This window comes from Symphalangus syndactylus, chromosome 15, assembly GCF_028878055.3.
Source record: "Symphalangus syndactylus isolate Jambi chromosome 15, NHGRI_mSymSyn1-v2.1_pri, whole genome shotgun sequence".
NCBI lineage: Eukaryota > Metazoa > Chordata > Mammalia > Primates > Hylobatidae > Symphalangus > Symphalangus syndactylus.
The window spans coordinates 11087137-11107637 of record NC_072437.2 but is presented as its reverse complement, the minus strand read 5'-3'; the positions used below and the strand labels follow the sequence as shown (position 1 = coordinate 11107637).

The 20501-nt window shown below is 43.4% G+C and overlaps 1 protein-coding gene across 3 annotated transcripts in view; it reads left to right on the top strand.

The window, feature by feature from the left end:
* MYO16 (myosin XVI) overlaps nucleotides 1-20501 on the top strand; it is a 706512-nt gene that overhangs the window by 627182 nt on the left and 58829 nt on the right. For all 3 annotated transcript variants that reach the window (XM_055244378.2, XM_063618637.1, XM_063618636.1), the window contains exon 32: nucleotides 8901-10001. In XM_055244378.2, coding sequence (XP_055100353.2) covers nucleotides 8901-10001 — 1101 coding nt within the window. The remainder of the gene's footprint in view (nucleotides 1-8900; nucleotides 10002-20501) is intronic.

The window sequence follows — 20501 nt, the reverse complement described above, 5'->3', positions numbered from 1 at the left end:
TTTTTGCCATTGAATAAAAGCCTGCAGTTGCTCTTTGCAAATAGTGGCTAGGAAAGGAAAGAAAGGGCCTCGTTTTCACTTCCTCTTGGCTGGGGCCTCCCAGCTGGAGTGCTGTTCTGCAGAGTTCATTCCTCACACACCGAGTGCAGCCTTTCTCCCAAAGACGGTTAACATTCTCTCAAATTGTCTCCTGACTGAAGTTAAATTTAAGCCTGCATTTCATGCGTGTGACTTTGAAGAAGTGACTCAGTCTTTCCAAGCCCATGTATATCAAGTAGCAGCAACAGCAGAAACATGGCAAGGGCTATTTCTGGGGAGTTAAGAAGCAAAGGACGGTAAAGCCTCATTGCCCAGGACGTAGCAAGTGCTCAGCAAAGTTACATGCGTATAACTTTGTTGTTGATGAAGCCTCTGACAGTCAGTTTCCTCATCTGTGAAATGGATACTAAATCCTAAAATGTGGGACTTGCAATTAAGTTGTGATGTCAGTGGTGCTGTGCCTGGCTTGGAGTGACAGTTGCTCAAGGTGAAATTGCAGAAGCAAGCTTTTCTCAGGCAGCTCTAGTCCTCGCTGTTCACCATTCTATGTTGACGCTTCCACACTCACCCCCCCTTCAGACTCCAGCTGTCCCCTCCTTGGGAATCATACCTTAATGAACCCATAATTGTTTTTTCAAAAATTGCTGTACAACTCCATTCTCCAAAAAATGCAGTTTACATGTGTAGACACAATCATGGCTCAGCTCTGTGGCTTAATTTGGAAATAAGTTTATGTCTTTTCTTTACTCTCTTGTTTCTGTCTTCATTCTAGAACAACATGTGTCACATAGTGAGCACTCATCAAATACTTACCAAGTGAATACATGTTACAGAAATCTATTTCTCTACACTCTCTTCATTAAAAGAGAAATTGCTTCCTATCAGTATATCAGAGGGAGCACAGTTTGGAAAGGTTTGAGAAGTACCCTTGAAATGTGTCAAGGCTGGATTTGTCTGCATATTTTTAACAGAAGCCCTTTAAAAAAATTTTGTTTTCCCCGGGCGCGGTGGCTCACACCTGTAATCCCAGCACTTTGGGAGGCCGAGGCGGGCGGATCACGAAGTCAGGAGATCGAGACCGTCCTGGCTAACACAGTGAAACCCCGTCTCTACTAAAAAAATACAAAACATTAGCCAGGCACGGTGGCGGGCACCTGTAGTCCCAGCTACTCAGGAGGCTGAGGCAGGAGAATGGTGTGAACCCGGGAGGTGGAGCTTGTAATGAGCCGAGATAGCGCCACTGCACTCCGGCCTGGGCGAAAGAGCGAGACTCCCACTCAAAAAAAAAAAAAAAAAAAAAAAATTTGTTTTCTATTGCCTGAAAATGGACAGAAATTAGTTCTTCTGTGAATGCTCTTCTGAGAAATGTGTTACTGGGAATAACAGAACACAATTGCACCGTTCACCACCTATGACGCAGTTGTACATCCAACAAATAGTAATTAAGTGTCTTCCATGAGCCTGGCTTCTCCCCGAGGATCTGACAGACCAGTGTGAGAGATAAGTGGTCAAATTACAGAGGAAGCACAACCACAGCAGTGAGGACGTGATGGGTGCACACTGGGCCACAGAGTGCCTTGCCGTCCGTGGAAACTGCAAAAGGCTCAGGAAGGGCGTGCCAACAGCATCGAAGGCAGTAGTGCAGTCGAGAGGGTAAAGATGGGGGCATGGAAGGCAATGGTATTGCCTGAACTGCTCCTCCCATCAGGAAAGAAAAGTTATAACAAGGGTGAGATATATGACAGCTCAGTAGAAGTCCTTTCTGTCCATTTTGCAGCTGGTTGTAAATCCATCCTACATCCACTCATATGTGCAGCCTGAGCAGTCAGCTAGCAGGCACTTAATTAAGCATCTTTTTTGTCCTAGGTCCTGTGCTCTGTGCTACGTTTGCTTTTGCTCTGAAACTAAGCACAATCACACTAGAAGTGTTGGAAAATGGAGGAGAGTTACACATGCAGACACTTTATTTTGGATGAACAAGCATCTCATTCCTCCTTTTTCTCATAGATTAACTATGCAGGTATTTTGTTCTTGTGAGAATGGGGCCAAATAACTCATGCACAGAAGATGACTTAAAAGTCACCAACATGCCTTAGCAAAAATACCAAATTGAAAATATTTTATAGGAGAAAATGTTGATCTCCTAACGTGACACACATGTCTGTATCATTCTGCAGCAGTTCAGATAAGAGGCAACTTTATGATGTAATGAGATGGCTTCAGAATGTAGTCTAATTCCTAAGCTCCTGTTAGGATCCCAGAACCTGCCCTAAAAGTATTCTGTGATCGTGGACTGTCTTCCCTACTCCATTTCATTGACTTTATCAAGTAGTTGCAAACATTTTATGCGTCAATATTAGAACAAGAAAATAAGAAAACTCTTGATGTAAATTCATTTTTAATAACCCTCTAACCAGTATTTGCAAATGAACTTTTAGCACATGTACATATGCACACACACCCAGAAGTAGCCACAAACCAAATTAGACTTTAATTTGTTAACTGTGGTTTTCTAATTTCAGTTTATAAAGAATGAATATTTCCAGTTCTGATCCCCAGAGGTTCCATTTTAATTGTTGAGGAGTAGAACAGGATAATGCACTCTAGTGATCTGATGTTACTGAACCCCAGACTACACTTTAAGGAACAGTTCTATCTCTCACAGTAAGTTTCTGGTTGTGTAGTGGTGATAATGTCGATCATGATGGATACTTAGTGATGTTTATCATGTGCAGGCGCATTAAGCGAAGTATCTTTCATCTGTAGAACAGCCCTACCTAGTAGGACTGTCATCATGACCCTATGTAGAGAAGGGCATTAAGTCACTGATCAATGGTGTAACTTGTCCTGTGTCACATAGGCAAGCTTTGGACCCTTGAGTCAGGTTCTCAACAGCCTCCTAACAAACATGCTACTTTTATTTATAATTGTTTAATGCAAAAATGCTCTTCACCACATCTGAAGCAAACTTTGAGGGAATACTATACCAGTTATGTGTTGTTGCATAACAACCCACCCAGAACTTACAGGTTTACATAAAGTAGTGATTCTTTTACTATCCCTCTGAGGCTCTGGGTGTCAACAGAGATCACTGGAGCAGTTGTCATTCGCGGTCCTTCATGCAGCAAGGTGGCTGGAATCATCTGAAAGCCCATCACAGGCATGTCTGCTGCCTCAGCCGTCTGAGGACTGTGACTCCTTGGGTGTCTCTCTCTGTCTATGTGGTCTCTCTGCATTGCTTGGGCAGCATAACAGCTTCAGGGTATCCAACTTCTTACAGGGAGAGTCAGTGCTTCGGGGGCATGGGCTTTGGGAGAGAGAAAGCAGTAGATGCAGCATCGCTTTGAGGGAGCCAGCTTTGAGAGGTGAGCAAACTCCCTTCTGCCACGTTCCTTCCATCACTTCAGTCCCAAACACCGAGCCAGGTTTAGGAAAGGAGAAACAGATTCTACCTCTGGAAAGGATGTACTGTGGTGGCCAAGGTGTTGCAAAGTACATCTGTATCAGTCCACCCTCTGGCCAAAACAATTTGTATCCCTCTGTCATACAAACTATACTCATCCCTCCCCCAGACTCCCCAAAGCCTCCTTCATTATCACATCTGGCTCAGGTTCAAGGGCCAGATCGCATCGTCTAAACCAGATCCACATGTACAGGTGCCTCTGGTACGATTCCTGAGAGAGACAGCGCCTCAAGTGTGTCCTCTTCCATCTGAAGACTTGTGGCCTAAAAAGACAAGTTGCCTGATCCCCCACACAACCAAAATGCACCAGAGGGACAGGTAGAGAATAAACTGTGGTGCATGCTTCTGCTCAGACACGGGAGGAAGATCAGGAGACACACAGTGGTCATTGGTGGGTAGCAGTTGTGAACAAGAGCTGGATGCATGTTGCTTATGCCTTCATGAGGATTTAGTTCGGTTCCCAGGCTGGAAATAATTTTCCGTAGCTCTTAGGTCTATGTTCTGGAATCTTGGTTCCCCACTTTTTGACTAATAATTCCCAATCCACAAGAGATGACTTATGTTTGGGGCTGGTAGTTTTTTCAGCCTGCTTCTTCCTTATCAGGGTTGTGTTGTTGCTGTTGTTTAGAGGTGAGGTCTTGCTATGTTGTCCAAGCTGGAGTGCAGTGGCTATTCACAGGTATGAGCATAGCGCACTGCAGCCTTGAGCTCCTAGCCTGAAGTGATTCTCTTGCTCAGCTTCTGGAGTAGTTGGGACTGCAGGCTCACATTGCACCTGGCCAAAATTTTGAGAGACCAAAGTTTCTTCATTTTTGTGTTCACGCTGCTCCTTTCAGTGTAAACTGATACAATTCATTTAAAAGCTTTGTGACTTTCTTGTGAATCAATTCATAATCCACCTCATTAGTCAAAAGCCACACCCACAAATCTTTTTGAGATAATCTCTTCTCTATCTGGAAGCTCACTGAGTATTTCTGTGGGTCAATGTCCTTGATATTCTTAGAAGACCTGCGGTTTTGCTTCCTTAAAAAGACCTATGAAGCCCCTCCTTGAATTTTTCTGTGTACTTCATGAAGGGTCTCATAAGTGTGTGTTGACTTCATCTTTAGATCATGTTTTTCTGAAAATTCCCTGAATTTTATTTCTGCTTAGAAGTCATTTCTTTTCTTTCTTTCTCCTTCCTTCCTTCCTTCCTTCCTTCCTTCCTTCCTTCCTTCCTTCCTTCCTTCCTTTCTTTTTTGTTTTTGAGATAGAGTCTCACTCTGTTGCCCAGGCTGGAATGCAGTGGCACAATCTTGGTTCTCTGCAACCTCCACCTCCCAGGATCAAGTGATTCTCTTGCCTCAGCCTCCCAAGTAGCTGAGACCACAGGCATGCGCCACCATACCCGGCTAATTTGTGTATTTTTAGTAGAGACAGTTTTCAACATATTGTTGAAAGGCTGGTCTTGAACTCCTGACCTTGTGATCTGCCCGCCTCGGCCTCCCGAAGTGATGAGATTACAGGCATGAGTCACTGTGCCTGGCTGGAAGTCATTTCTTAACATTCAAATTATTTGTCATCTGAAGAGCCTGGCAGTGAGAACCATTTTATTTTTAAACTTAGAAGGTTCTTGTTCCTTTATAGTGAATAGTTCTTTCTTTATCTCTGTATCCTCATGATTTACTCTAGGCAGCTAGAAGAATCCAGGAGGCAACTTTAACACTGCCTGGAAATCTCCTTAGCTACATCACCCTGTTTATTTTCTGTTTTCTATTTTCCACATGATTGCAGGTGAGATAGTATTGCTAAACTTTGTACTGTGGCTGAAGTGTTCTGTTCCCTTCAGCTTCCAGCATCTTCCTCACTGTTCTTTAGGCCTCATCAAGAGCTTTCTTGAGGCCACCACGCTTCCCTGATGGTCCCTTCAAAGCTCCTCCCATGTCCCAAAGCAACTTCAATGAGTTTAAGGTTTTTTTGTTTTTGTTTTTGTTTGTACAGCAGCAGTCCACTTCCAGGTACCAACGTTTTTATGAGTTGTCTATTGTTATGTAACAAACCTCTCCAACTTAGTAACTTAAGACACCAAAAAAAAAGGTCATTATATCTCTCATGGTTCTAGTATTTCGCTGGGCTCTGCCGAGCAGTTCTCAAGGAGCCTCTCTCATCGCTGCAGTCAGATAGTGGCTGTGGCTGTGATCACTGGAAGTCATAGTTAATTACATGTCTGGTGTCTGGGATGGGAAACCAGACAGCTGAGGGCTGGAGCAGATAGGAGTCCTCTGGCTCTCCCTCACCTCCACATAGCCTCTCTACAGTTCCCACAGCGTGACTGCTTCAGGGTATACAGACCTGAAGTGGAAGTCAGGGCTCCCTAGACATGTGTCCAAGGGAAGGAGGGGCCAGGCAGAGGCTGCATTGTCATTGTCCCAGCCCTAGAAAGCAGGCAACATTATCTTCCATTGTATTCACTGGGGCAGACACAGAGACCCTCCCAGATTCCAGGTTCTGGAAGAGCATGTGGTGCTGAAAATATTATTGAAGCCAGCTTTGGAAAATACAGTCTCTCACAAATCCTTTAAATTATTCCTATCTTCAGAGCAACTCTGTAATCTTAAGGTTAAAAATTGGGTTGCTTCATTCACTTTCTAGAAGCTCAGGGGCTGCTATGTTTTAGCCCATTGAAAGTCACTGGAATAATGCTTATTAATTAGAGAACTGCACACTTTGGGTACTTTCTATTCTTAAAAGTTGGCTGCTTTGGGGAACCCTGTATAATACTGACTTAGAAAGATGTCCATTGAGTTCAAAAATTACCTTCGTTCTTTTCCATTCCCATTCGAATGATTCCCGTTGTTTTCTGGTGACAGTGTGTCGAGAACTGAGCGAAGCACTTTCCCTACAATATCTATTTTATTCCTTTGAGATACATACTCATATCACCATTTTATGCATGACAACCCTGAGGCTCAGAGAGCTTTGCCCAGGAGCTCTTCTAAAATTACAACCCTGCCCCACCAACCCCAGCACAAACACACACAGTTCTGTGACCCTCAGCCTGGCCTGTTGGTTCTCATCTTCAAGACCTGTTTCACATTCTAACATACTGTAGAACTCACTCATTTGGTGTATTTCCTTTTTTGTTGTTGTATGACTGTTTCCACTAGGGTAGAGGAGGGCAGGGAACTTCTCTTTATTCATGAATTTATCTCAGTAAATACTGGTTGAATGCATATGACTGAATGAATGAATAAAAGGTCATGCTGAGATTTGAACCCAGGTCCCTCTGATTCCAAAGCTTTAATTTTAACCATTAGACTTCATTGCCTCCCAGAAACTGGGGACAGAGACTGATGTCAAAATGTGCAGTCATAGAGAGGGAAGAATATAGCTGCCTCAGTTAAATAACTCAAGAACTCAACAAAGGCAGATGTGCCTCTATCAAGAATTCCTACAGATACATAAAATACCAAATTAGTAAAATAATTGAAGATTTGGGAGTTTGGGTATTTCTAAGACTCGAGGTAATTTTTCCAAAATTAACATCTCTGTTATCAGAGAAATTATATTTATTTAATAAAACATTATTATAATTTACAGTAAAAGCATTAGAAAAAGAAATCTTGTGGAATTTCTTTTTTGACTTAATTTGTAATAATTGGTTTAAACTTATATTTCAGTAGTTTTGTTCCATCTCTTTTGAAATTCACTCTTGTAATAATATTATGCTTATTTGTTTTTCTGAGTATGGCTTCTTTTTTCAACTTCAGAAGTTTCCCCTTGAAAAATTCTTAGGGAAATGTTATTCTCTTGGTTTCCCTGTTAAGTATGTGTTTTTGTTAAGGATTGAAATGTACTGATTGTAAAACCTGTCCTCCCTGACATTTGAACAAAGTCCTTTTTTAAAGTCTCTCCATCCACACAAGTGTTTTTGTTTTGCCCATGTTACATCATTTATTTAATTTAATTAATTTAATTTTATTTATTTATTTAATTTGAGACCAAGTCTCACTCTGTCACCAGGCTGGAGTGTAGTGGTGCGATCTCAGCTCACTGCATCCTCCGCCTCCTGGGTTCAAGCGATTCTCCTACCTCAGCCTCCTAAGTAGCTGGGACTACAGGTGTGCGCCACCTCGCCCAGCTAATTTTTTGTATTTTTAGTAGAGATTGGGTTTCACCATGTTGGCCAGGCTGGTCTCAAACTCCTGACCTCAGGTGATCTGCCCACCTCAGCCTCCCCAAGTGCTGGGACTACAGGTGCCTGCCACCACTCCCTGCTAATTTTTGTATTTTTGGTAGAGACAGGTTTTCACCATGTTGGCCACAATGGTCTCTATCTCTTGACCTCATGATCCGACCACCTAGGCTTCCCAAAGAGCTGGGATTACAGGCGTGAGCCACCACACCCAGCCCATTTTACATCATTTAAATAATCACGCTTACCCATTTCCGACAGTAAGCTTCCATATGCCACTAACTATTAGTTAATTGGCCAGGTCTCCTGGGTTTCAAATCATAAAGACCAGTTCAACCCATGCCTTATTTCACACCTGTTAGGTACTAAGAATCCACACCTAAGTGTGTTCCACCACCTGATCCCTGAGTGTCCCTTCACCACTGCGTCTCCAGGGACCACACCTCCGCGGCCTCCATGGGTGGCTGACATCCTAGTGTAGCAGGACGAGCCACAGACAAAACTCCTCAGACACCAGGCTAAAGAAGGAAGTGGCTTTATTCGGCCCGGAGCTTCCACAGACTTGCGTCTTAAGAGCTGAGCTCTCCAAAAAATAAATTCTTAGCCCTTTTAAGGGCTTACAAGTTTAAGGGGTCTACGTGAAAGGGTCGTAATAGATAGAGCAAGGGTGGGGAACGTGACTGGGGCTACATAGATCAGCTAACAGAACAGAAAGTTTTACAATGCTTCTTCATACAATGTCTGGAATGTACAGATAACACAAGTAGTTTAGGTCGGGGGTTGATATTACTATTATTATTATTGTTTTAACCACCAGGGCCGGGTGGTGGCACCAAGGTCGTCTGGCTATTTATCTTACTTTTGTTACTTTTTAACTTTTTGCTTTCTCCTTTTTCTCCTGTCTTATAAACTCGGCAAGGGGGGTGGGTGGGTAGCAGCAGAAGGGGTGGTCTCCTTCCTCACTGGAACCCCTTGACGTTCCACTGGACACCCTCCTCCGAGGGTGCGAGTCTTCTTCCCTCTCCAAGATCAAAACTCTCTTTTATCCGGGGTGGTCTCGGGAGTTCGGGTTCAGCCAGGGAGCCGAGTGGGTGGAGGAATATGCAGGCCCGGTCCCTTGGGATTCTCGGGGTGCGGGGCAGTGGCTCCGAGGCGAGCCCCGGGCGAGGTGGGCACCCGTGGGCCTGGCCTGGCACCCACTGACCACGTCCTTTCTTGCCGCAGCTCTGGCCCGGCCCAGACCGCACAGCGACGACTACAGCACCATGAAGAAGATTCCTCCTCGAAAGCCCAAGCGCAGCCCCACCACCAAGCTCAGCGGCTCCTACGAGGAGATATCGGGATCCCGGCCCGGGGACGCGAGGCCCGCGGGCGCCCCGGGGACAGCAGCGCGCGTTCTGACCCCCGGGACTCCGCAGTGCGCGCTGCCCCCGGCCGCGCCCCCGGGCGACGAGGACGACGGCGAACCTGTGTACATCGAGATGCTGGGGCACGCGGCCAGGCCCGATAGCCCAGACCCCGGGGAGTCCGTGTACGAGGAGATGAAGTGTTGCCTGCCCGACGACGGCGGCCCGGGCGCGGGCTCCTTCCTGCTCCACGGCGCATCGCCGCCCCTGCTCCACCGCGCGCCGCAGGACGAGGCGGCGGGGCCCCCCGGGGACGCATGCGACATCCCGCCGCCCTTCCCCAACCTGCTGCCGCACCGGCCGCCCCTGCTGGTGTTCCCCCCGACCCCCGTCACCTGCTCCCCCGCCTCCGACGAGTCGCCGCTGACACCCCTGGAGGTGAAGAAGCTGCCCGTCCTGGAGACCAACCTCAAGTACCCCGTGCAGTCGGAGGGGTCGAGCCCGCTGTCCCCGCAGTGCTCCAAGAGCCAGAAGGGCGACGGCGACAGGCCCGCGTCCCCCGGCCTGGCGCTGTTCAACGGGTCCGGCCGAGCCTCCCCGCCGTCCACGCCGCCCCCGCCCGGGCCGCCCCCCGCGCCCTTCAGGCCCTGCGCGCACTTGGCCTTCACGCCGGAGCCCGCCCCGGTGAGCGCGGGGAAAGCGGGGCCGAGCGCAGAGGCGCCCAAGGTCCACCCAAAGCCAAACTCTGCCCCCGGGGCCGGGACCTGCAGCTCCTTCCCCAAGATCCCATATTCCCCCGTGAAGGCCGCCAGGGCCGACGCCAGGAAGGCCGGCTCCAGTGCCTCGCCCCCCGCGCCCTACAGCCCTCCCAGCTCCAGGCCTCTCAGCAGCCCTCTGGACGAGCTCGCCAGCCTCTTCAACTCGGGTAGGAGTGTGCTTCGGAAATCCGCGGCGGGAAGAAAAATCAGGGAAGCGGAAGGTAAGCGGAGCAGACATCCCCCCACCCCTTTTGCATGGACGCTGTGCTTGCGTGCACCTGTGTACATCCGTGTCTGCACAGATGTGAAATAGTAAAGTTTCAGGTGATGGCCGTGGTCGTTCAGAGCAGATATCAGCTTTAAAAAAAATCGTATACACCCACTGTGACCAAATAGGTAGGAATTAATATTTCCATGTTGCAGAATATGATAGGAAAGGCTCGTGATATAGAAAGACACAGACCGCAACTGGATTTAATAAATTATAACTTGATAAATGTTCGACAGAACAAGGTTAAATGTTAGCTACTAATTTCTTTTTTAAAAAAAGTTTTTTCCTTATAACATGAAAGTGGTATTTTGTGTAAGTTTCTATTGCCGATTTCCGTTTGATGTACAGTTCACGGCTAAGCCCCGAGTGTGCAGTTTGCCATCCATCTAGCTTTGCCTGGCGGCGTCTGGGATGTTGCCCTATCCAGTTACTACCCTGCGCTTAATGCCACTCGGCTGTGGGCTGTTTGGGATGAACTGCTTTTCTTCTGGTCGTATGCCATCCAAGGAACACTCTAACGCAGCCCCGTTATCTGTGTTTTCTCATCCAGCGACTCAGCCCACAGTGGGCTTTGCAGGTGGAAATCAGTCCACTCAAGTGCGCTCCATGACAGGCTGTTGCCTGCATTAAAAAACATTTATTTTGTGTCCCTGTAGAAGAATGTAGCTGGCAAAATAAGATTTTCATGACGACGTTTTTTGCTAGTCTTTTGTAACTAGCTAACCACGTGGCTCTTCCTTCAGATGACACGACCTCAGTGCCAAAGGCACTGCTTTTGCACAGATTCCTTTAATAATCACAAAGAATGTCTTCATCTTCCAAAAGACATGTTAAGGTTTGTATACAAAACCAAAATATTTTCTCAACGGTGTGTATTTTGGGGAAGAAGTTCATTGATGAAAAGGATCTTCTCCTTAAGGAGAATTATAACCAGTCTCCTCCATCATGATGGCACTGGATCCCCCACTCCCCTCCAGGTGAGGCAGGAGGATAGGGTCTGGAGGCAAGGAACCTAAGGCCCTTTCATGTCGACTCCCGAGAACTACATTGAAAGGAAAACCGTAACTTTCCATGTCTAAGTAACAAAAGGACCCGAGGCTACTCCCTCTGCAAACCCCCACCTTTCCTGCACCACAGATGGGAAATTGGCTGTCCGCAACCGGTCAGACTTACTGCAGGCAGAGTCTTCCTTTGTGTAGAAATGCAACTCTATAACTTCACCTTAGCCTCTGTTCCATCGCTTTTTGCAACCAATCAGATGTTTGCACAGGAGTGTGATCTTTTAACTTCACTTCAGCCTCTGATTGGAGGCCACCACTTTATTTACATGAGGTGAGCATGAAGTGGCCAATGGGAAACCTCTAGGGGGTATTTGGACCCCAGAAGATTTCTGTATCTGGGCCCTTGAGCTGCTGCCCAGCCCAATCCCACACTGTGGAGTGTACTTTTGTTTTCGTTAAATCCCTGCTTTCATTCTTTCGTTGCTTCCTTCTTTCTTTGCCTTGCTGGGTGTTTTTTCCAGTTCTTTGTTCAAAACGCCAAGAACCTGGACAACTTGCAGTCAAGACCCTCTACTGGTAACACAGGGTAGATGGCAACTGTGGGCATTCTCATTTTATACTTGGAAAACCTCACGGTGGAGAGGTTAAATATCTTCTTTAGGGTTAAGTGGTAGGATTGGAAGTAAACTTTGACCTACAGTGTGGTAACATTTTATGCACGCATTAACCTGCTCCTTCACCAAAAGAAAATACATAAATGTGTAAGCATTCATCATTTGATTAGCGAAATTACTTTAGGTAAAAAAACTAGAACATCTAGAAAGCAATCTGAACAAGTGAAAAGTAGGTCAAGGCTCAGAACCTTTAACAATGAATGAATAACCTTCTCCCTATTTATTCTTCAGACAAATAAGCTAATTGTTTGTTTAGCTAACAAATTCTTCTTAATTATAGGCCATTAATAAATGAAATTGTACTTCTGAATAGCAGAATGTTTGAATTTCACAAATCGTGTTTCATTCCAAGGAACAAAATGGATAAGAGAAAACCATTAAATGAACAAATTAATATTTGCTTTTAGAACTAAAAGTTTATTAAAACCTCATGAACCTCATTTTACTAGACAATGGAACAGGGTGAATTCTTCTTGACTCTATTCAAGGAAGTGAAATTAATGAATTTCTAGGCAAACCTCATCATTTGGAAATCCCAAAGTCTACTCCTCAGAGGATAGTGAGAATTATAGTGAGCCCTCCAGGCACAGTGTGTAAATTTGCTAATTATATTTCCCTGTGTTGGTATTAACCAGTATTTGGGAACACACATCAAAATCTCAAGTACAACATAGTTCAACTATAATTATAAGACATCTATTTTCTTATTGTGGGCTTTTCTGAAATACTTTTTCATTTGAAAACATTGGATTGAGCCACTTATGACTTTCTAAAAAATACGTGAATTGGCAACTTTGGCCACTGGCACAGTTGCTGTAGTAATAGAAAACTTAGCAATACCAGACCAGGTCATCCCCGCACACCAGATTACGGGAGTCCTAACTACACAGTTGAGAAGTGTATAATAATTTTTTTTTGATGGAGTTTTGCTCTTCCTGGAGGGCAATGGCACAATCTTGGCTCACTGCAACCTCTGCCTCCCAAGTTCAAGCAGTTGTTCTGCCTCAGCCTCCCGAGTACCTGGAATTACAAACACCCGCTACCATGCTGCCCGGCTAATTTTTGTATTTTTAGTAGGGATGGGGTTTCACCATGTTAGCCAGGCTGGTCTCAAACTCTTGACCTCAGGTGATCTGCCCGCCTCAGCCTCCCAAAGTGCTGAGATTACAGATGTGAACCACCATGCCTGGCCAAGTGTATAATTCTTTATGGGCTGTGATGAGGAAAATACGTTTACAAGTTTGGATGTCATGTTCTCATGGGATAGTTCGGGCCATTCTTTTAGAATGTCGGAGAGGTTAAACATAAGCTATGGAGGGAAAAGCATTCAGTGCTGGTGCTCAGCACTGGGGCTGCTTATATGACTATTAAAGTTTACATAGTTTGATCCTGAGGTCAGTAATCCATTTTCTTCTGAATGAATTCAATGACTTTTTTGGAATTTCTTTTAAGTTTTAAATCTTTTACTTTACCTTCTTTATGCTTAAAGACATTTTTATTTTCACCATGAAATAGCTTTCTTACCAAATAATACAGTGTGTGGCTAATTTACCCTTCAGGGTTCTTAAATTAACTAAAGTTCATTTTTTGTTCAATTTTCATAGGGGAAAATTATTGCACAAATTTTGCAGAAGGGTTCAAAATGTTCTCCTTGGCTGTTTGAAACAGTAACATCGAGGAGATTAAACCGCTCAGTAATTCACTACTTTAGTTATTTCTGGTTGAAATATAATGTGCTATAATGTACGGTGGAGTTGTGTATAGGAAGCAAGGTTGTTTCTTGTGTAATTCTACTCCATTACTATTCCGTAGCCTTATATGTAGGATTTCACAAATTCTATGTTGCCCAAACCAGTTCATTTTCTATAGATTCTTGGATATGCAATTTGAAGTATACAAAGCCATGCAGATTCTAAGAGTGGTGGACACACATAGGAAAGATATGATTGTGCAGATGATGGATGTGACTGTAGTCTGAGAAGAAATATTTGCAGCAAGGAATTGTAGTGCTTACTGTGTGCCAGGCATTGTCTGAATAATCTAATTCTCACAACACTATAAGGCATCTGCTCCACTTATCTCCATTTTACAGGTGGAAAAACTGGGGCACAGGGAGATTAATCTACTTGCTCAAAGCTACTGTGCTCATGCCGGACAGAGAATGACTTGAGTGCAGTACCTCTGTCTCTAGAGTCTTTTGCCCTAGCTACCTATGCAGTGCTGCTCAAATAGCAAGAGAAAAGAGACAGAAAAAAAAAAAGTCTTTTAAAATTAATATTTGTTCACTGAGGGGCAACCAGTAATAGTCATAAGAGTTTAGTTGAAGAGAATTGTCCCATAAACTCAAGAATGCCAAACGAACTTTATACTGATTATGGGTAGGTATAATTCTGGGATACAGTGTCTAGGCTACTTGGCCCTTAAAATTAATATTGACTAAATGTTTAATTGTCTATTCCATTCTGGACATAAAGATCCCATTAATTCACAACATTTTTTTCCATCTCATGTGATGATGTGGCTAATATTATTATGCTAATTATTTCTAGTTGCTTGGTTTCAAAAACTATGAGACCCGATTCAAATGGTGAATGAGAGTCCTTGGCTCCTTTAGGCCACTAGGGTGCTCCATTGCTCTGAATGGCATCTCAGCATCTGGTTGAGTTTATCCAGAATAAAGTGAAATCACATGAGCATGTTATTCTCTACTCACTGAAAAAGATCAGGAAGATAGGGTCTTGACAAAAATCTCAGAAATCTGGAGAAGAAAGTGGAAGACAGCCAGGCCGAATTAACGAAAATCAGACTCAAAATATTTTTTAAAAATTCAGTTTTATTACATTCTGATACAGTGCATCCTTAGCTTATAAGTTTTAAACAGATACTTAAAAATGATGTCAACAAAAAAGCTGTAATGTACAGTATTTCTTTGCATATAGTAGGTGGCGATTAAATAGTTGTTTGAGGTAAAATTTACCTATGAAAAGCAGTCTGACATATAAATCTATTTGATAGAACTAGCTCTTGTGGCATTTTGACTTAATAATGATCACATAAGCTAAATGGAAGTCACTATTAATTTCAAATATTTTATTTGATTACATAAGTATTCTGAATAAGAACATTTTGAGTTTGGAGTCAGAGTATTTTATAAACAATTTTTTTACAATATACTTTTATTCCATAGGGCCATTTGTTTAACAAAATAATTGTTTTTCAAGTTTTCCTTATGGAAAATTTCAAACATAGACAAAAGTATAAAGAACAGATTAATGAACTTTCTCTGTGGCCCATCCTATTTCATCTCTACTCCTGCCCATTTCCCTCCTCTGGCACTGGATCATTTTTAAGTGCATCCCAATGTCAAATCAGCCAGGCATGGTGGTTCATGCCTATAATCCAAGCCCTTTGGGAGGCTGAGGTGGGAGGATCACTTGAGCCCAGGTGTTCAGGACTAGCCCTGGCAAAGTAGCTAACCGGGTCTTGTCTCTACAAAAAAAACAATAATGACAAAATAGCCAGGCATGGTGGCATGCGCCTGTGGTCCTAGCTACTTGAGAGGCTGAGGCTGGGCAGATCGCTTGAGCCTGGGAGGTTGAGGCTGGGCAGATCGCTTGAGCCTGGGAGGGTGTAGCCTCAACAGCGGCTGTGGTTGCTCCACTACACTCCAGGTTAGACCACAGAGCAATACACTGCCAAGAAAGAAAGAAAGAAAGAGAGAAAGAGAGAAGAGAAGGAGAGAAGGAGAGAAAGAGAGAAAGAGAGAAAGAGAAAAAGAGAGAGAAAAAGAGAAAAAGGAAGAGAAAAAAGAAAACCAATGTCAAACTGTTTAAATAATATATATTTAAATATTTATAAATATTTTATCATAGATGTTCTTTAGGAAGAAAAAAGCATTTATTCTTCAGGCACTTTAATAAGTACTCAAACCAATCAATCCATTTCAGTCTTCACAAGCATGAAGCTGCTATTCATGACAAAAGCCTGATTTTCGAAGCCAGGGCATCATTTTTCACGATCTAAATAAAATAATTCTTGGGCTAGCATTCCACCAAGCAATGTGACTGCAAATTTCTCCAAGGGAACACTTGCAGACAGCCCCTTCTACTACAACAACAAAAAAAGATTCTAGATATTATATCAGGTAGAACTAACTATGAAAGATCAAAATTCAAAGACACGCAATTGCATCCTAAGTCAATATCGTATGGGTTTCAGATGTTTCTATGCCAAATCAAGTGCAGTTACCCATTCATTGTTTAGCGACAAGACGCAGGATGCTTTAGAATGACTCAAATGCCCCTGAATTACTCATGGAAACCTGGGATGTGCTCCAGGACAGTGTTTGCAAATTGCTATTCTCTGCTCCTGATGTTTGAAACAGAAGTTCCAACATTATCGTCATTTAATCTCTGACACATTGAAGCGAGACTGAAGTATGAGACATTAGTCTGCCTTATGCAAATCTTGACATCCCATAATGGGATGCAGAGCTTAGCTTCCCCTAGGCTTCTTGCCTATGTGCAGGTCTTGTAGTGTTTTATCCTGTCTGAAGCAGTTAAATCTTTTTCACTCCCCTTGATGATTTCTCCCCATGGTGATTTATTTGTGTGTGGGGAGTTGGGGGCGGGAGTGCTCATAAAAATTAGAAAAAGTGTGGAAGATAGTTTACTGATGTGCTCTTCTGCTGATGATCTGTGACTGTCTGAATTCTTGTCTCATACAAAGTGAGGTGCTCCTCTGCATTCCAGAACCATTTTAAATCAATGCAAAATTTTCCTCATTTTCCAAACGAGTAAGTCCTTTGGGGAAACTAGATTAACATCCCCAGAGAAGGGGGGGCCTCCATTTATCACTAAGTGGACATTAAGCAAGCAGGAGCTGTGTGAAGTTTCTTCCTTTGCCATGTTAATAAACCTGGGCTTGACAAGAAGAGAATATGTCTCTTTGGAAGAAAAGGATTTTTTTTCTAATTTCTTTGCCTCTCTGCAGTAGCCAAGAGAGCCTGTGCCTGAGACTTGCAGCTATATATTTCATTGTTTTTAATCCCCTAAATGTCTAGTAAAAATAATACTGTGTTCATCTACACTTCGAAATGAACTTTCAATGTTAATAAATGTATCAGTAACCAAATTTATCTATGTTAAGAGCACAAAGCTCTCTTTTCCCTATATTAATTAGAAATATATATTTTTAATGCCTAAGGATTTGCCATGAATGTTTGTGACATTTTTCTCACAACTTACAGCACTTTCTCTGTATAAATGCCCAATAATTCATACAGGGAAATTGTGCAAGCAGGAGGCCTATAAACCAGACTTGCATTAACTTGTGGAGCTAATTCCCTTACAGTCATCCCATAAGCATGTACTTAATGTAAGCACAGGGATTGCTACTGGAAATCCAAAACACTGATAAACAAATCTGGCATTGCCTCTGCCCTCTCACAAACCATATAAGAGACAGAAGGTGCATCCACTTTCAGTGAAAGAAATTCCAAAGAGGAGAGAATTTCTAACCTGAGGGCCATAAACCACTCATGGATTCATAGTTGAGCTGGCCCATGAGCCCCCATGGTATACCTGCCACTTGTTTGGGCGGAGGCTTCATAAGCTTCATTGAATCCTCCCAAAATGTCAGTGACGTGGGAAAAGTGAGGAGCCGCTGCAGAAGATGTGCACACATGGCATTTTCTGCAGCCAGAAGAAGAAGGAGGTAAATGCCTGAAAGAATCTGAGGGCCTTGCAGCCAGAGGTGGCAGAAGGGCAGGAGGAATGCTAGAAGCGGATGATGGGTGGATGGAGCTCTCTAGGTGCAGAAGTCAGGGTAATAGACACTGCAGGCTGATGGGTGAATATGGGGTGAGACATGAAACTTCAGGGTGTGTGGTTCCTTTAGAATATAGCCATGCATTTTGAGGAAGAAGGAGGAGAAAATGACTTTCCTTGCATGGAATCAGAGCTGGATAAGCTTTGTACCTGGAAGCTCCTCGTTAGCTTGATGACAAGGCTCTGAATTATCTCCGTTTTTTCTCTTCTGTCACATAGGAATTCAGCATTAACTCTTAGGATCTTTCCTACAAAGTGCAAAGAACCAGAGGAAGAAAGTGAACAAAAACCATAGCAGCACTTCTAGGTGCATATGTATAATGGGAAATACTCAGATATACACTGTGACGTGTTAATGGCATCCTGGTCATAGTATAAACAGCTATTTGTAAGTGGCTGTCTCCTGTTGACCAAGCACATTGATGTCTCCTTTCTCCCCCTGGACCCTTGCGTCTCAGTGAGGCGGGTGAAGCAGGTGTTACCATCCCTATTTATTAATGAGCAATCAGAGACTTTGAGGGATTAAGTGATTTTCCCATAATCACAAAAACTAATCAGTCTCAAAGTCAGGAATCAAACACGTCTCCTTTCTCCAAACCCTGGATTCTTTCTATTATGTCCTTCATAGTCTCTGAAAACAATAAAATTAAAATAATGATACAAGGTCTCTGTTTGAGAAAGGAATTCCCCTCTGAAGTTAAACACAAACTCATTGCCAGGAAAACATGTGGGAGGCAGACAGATAAAACTGTTTTGCCCATTATCAATGTCCCACCAGACATCACTTTTGAAACAGAGCATGTTCTTCCTGTGCCCCCTGCCTCCTCCTCCTCCTCTTTTTCTCCCCTTTCCTGGAAAATCCTTTCTACCCACCTGCCATAAGGTATCTTCTGCAGTACCAGGGATGCACAGCACACGTGATAGACTAGGATTATTCCTCACATCCAAAACTCCTGTCTCCTCACTTTCCATTTCTCTTTTTCTTGACCTCTTTAAAGTTTTACTTGGGACTGAGTTTCTAATTACTGAAAAGAAATTCACACTGAAATTGTACTGACTTGCAGAGTGGCCCAGCATATTTTTTGTAGGACACATATGACTTGCTGGGGATGTGGACTTCAACCTCATAAGTGGGGTGTCAGATGCCTGCCCCAGACCCACCAGAAATTAAATAGGTGGTGGGCCCTCACCTAGCACCAGGAACCATGCTAAGAACTGTACAGACAGATGATCAGCAGTGATTCTCAATAGCGACCATGATTGGAACAGGGGAAAGACAGACAATCAAAAAGCCTTCATCGTCTGTCTCTACAGCAACTTTCTTTAAACAGGCAAAAATCCATTCCTTTCTCAATTATGTGAATGTAGAAACCGACATCGGTAATGGCAAAGTGAGAAACATGACTGAATAAAGCCGGGGCTATACTCACAGCCCCTCAATAAATATTTGTTGGGAGAATATAAAGCTCATTGCTCTCATGACTATGCTGTTCCCGCTAGGTCATGCCACTTCGTTATTCTTTGAAACCGAAGAGCAAAACCAAGCAGAAGGTTATGACTATTAAATATTTAGATCAATCTGATCAAAAAGGTACCCTTTGAATTGCATGAACTATCCTGAGAAATTACCTTAACATACTAGCTGTAAATCTGCAGCAGCTAGCGTGTCAGTCAGACCAGAGATATGTATCTAGCATAAAGAGGTTTTCATTTTTTAGATTAGCCAAATGCAGCAAAGAAGCCGTTACAACCAGGATGCTCTATAATGCACCGTCAGTGGGGAAAGGATCTATTGCACCTGAAATTCTGAAAATAAGGCAGACTTCTCAGAAGTGGATTATCTTTCATAACCAGTAAATATTTTTCATACTATCAATCCATTAAAGCAAGCAGCTATTGTGTATTGTGCCTCCACACTGGATTGCAAATTAAACTCCCACTGGGGGCCCTAAAGAGAAATCCAGCCCTTTATCCTCTAAGCCACTCAGCAGCTCTCTTTAAGCAAGTTAATAAAGACCTTCCTGACTATCTGCATCTCATTATTGCCACATAATACTATATCCTGGGGTTTTCTTCCTTTTGTGAAGAAATGCTTAGAAGCAACATGGTGCATGGAATATTGTCCTAAAGAGAGACTGGGCAGGTGCCATGCTCTCTCTGTCCTGAAGAGTATTGGAAGAGAAAAACCTATTTCCTAATTACCTACCAGTGTTTAGGCTCCTTATGCCTGACTTGAGTCATTTTTATGATTAATCCCCAGATTAGCCTAGAAAATTTCACGCCATCGAGAGTGAGCTATATTCAATATCATTTCACCCCGTGCTTCATTCCATGAATCAACACAGTCGTCCACCGTGTACTCTGTGCAGAACTTCTCAGGCCTTTACCGACTCCACGCTGGTTTCTCCTTGAAATCTTCAGTTTTCATACTTGGACCCTGTACATGGGCAATTAGTGGCCATTTGCAAATTTAATAACATGTTAATTATGACAATAAACAATATGATTCATTTCTCTCCTCCATGCAAATGACTAAGTCCTAAACTATGCAGAGCCCAAACAAGGTCAGACATGAACTAGATCCGAGACTTGCACTGATTTACAGCAGAACACTGACTGCGAGAGACACCTGAGAATTTGTGCATTACCCAAAGTCCTAAAAGCCCACCAAAGAGCTTCTTCATACCGAAAACTCTGGCTCAAAATCAAACATAACCCTTCAAAAGAAATCTCCATTTTAAAGCAAGGAAGAACTGATATATGCACAATTGGTACATCAGGGTGTGTCCCTGAAAAATATGTATGTTTGGATTTTGGCTTTACTATTTTCCTTTTATGTGAAAAGCTGGATAAACTGGGAAGAAGTAAGTGAAAATGAGAAGACTTAGGCAAAGCAATGAGTGAAAACTTTCGCCATACAGGCCTTTCCATGTTACTAAAAAGCAAA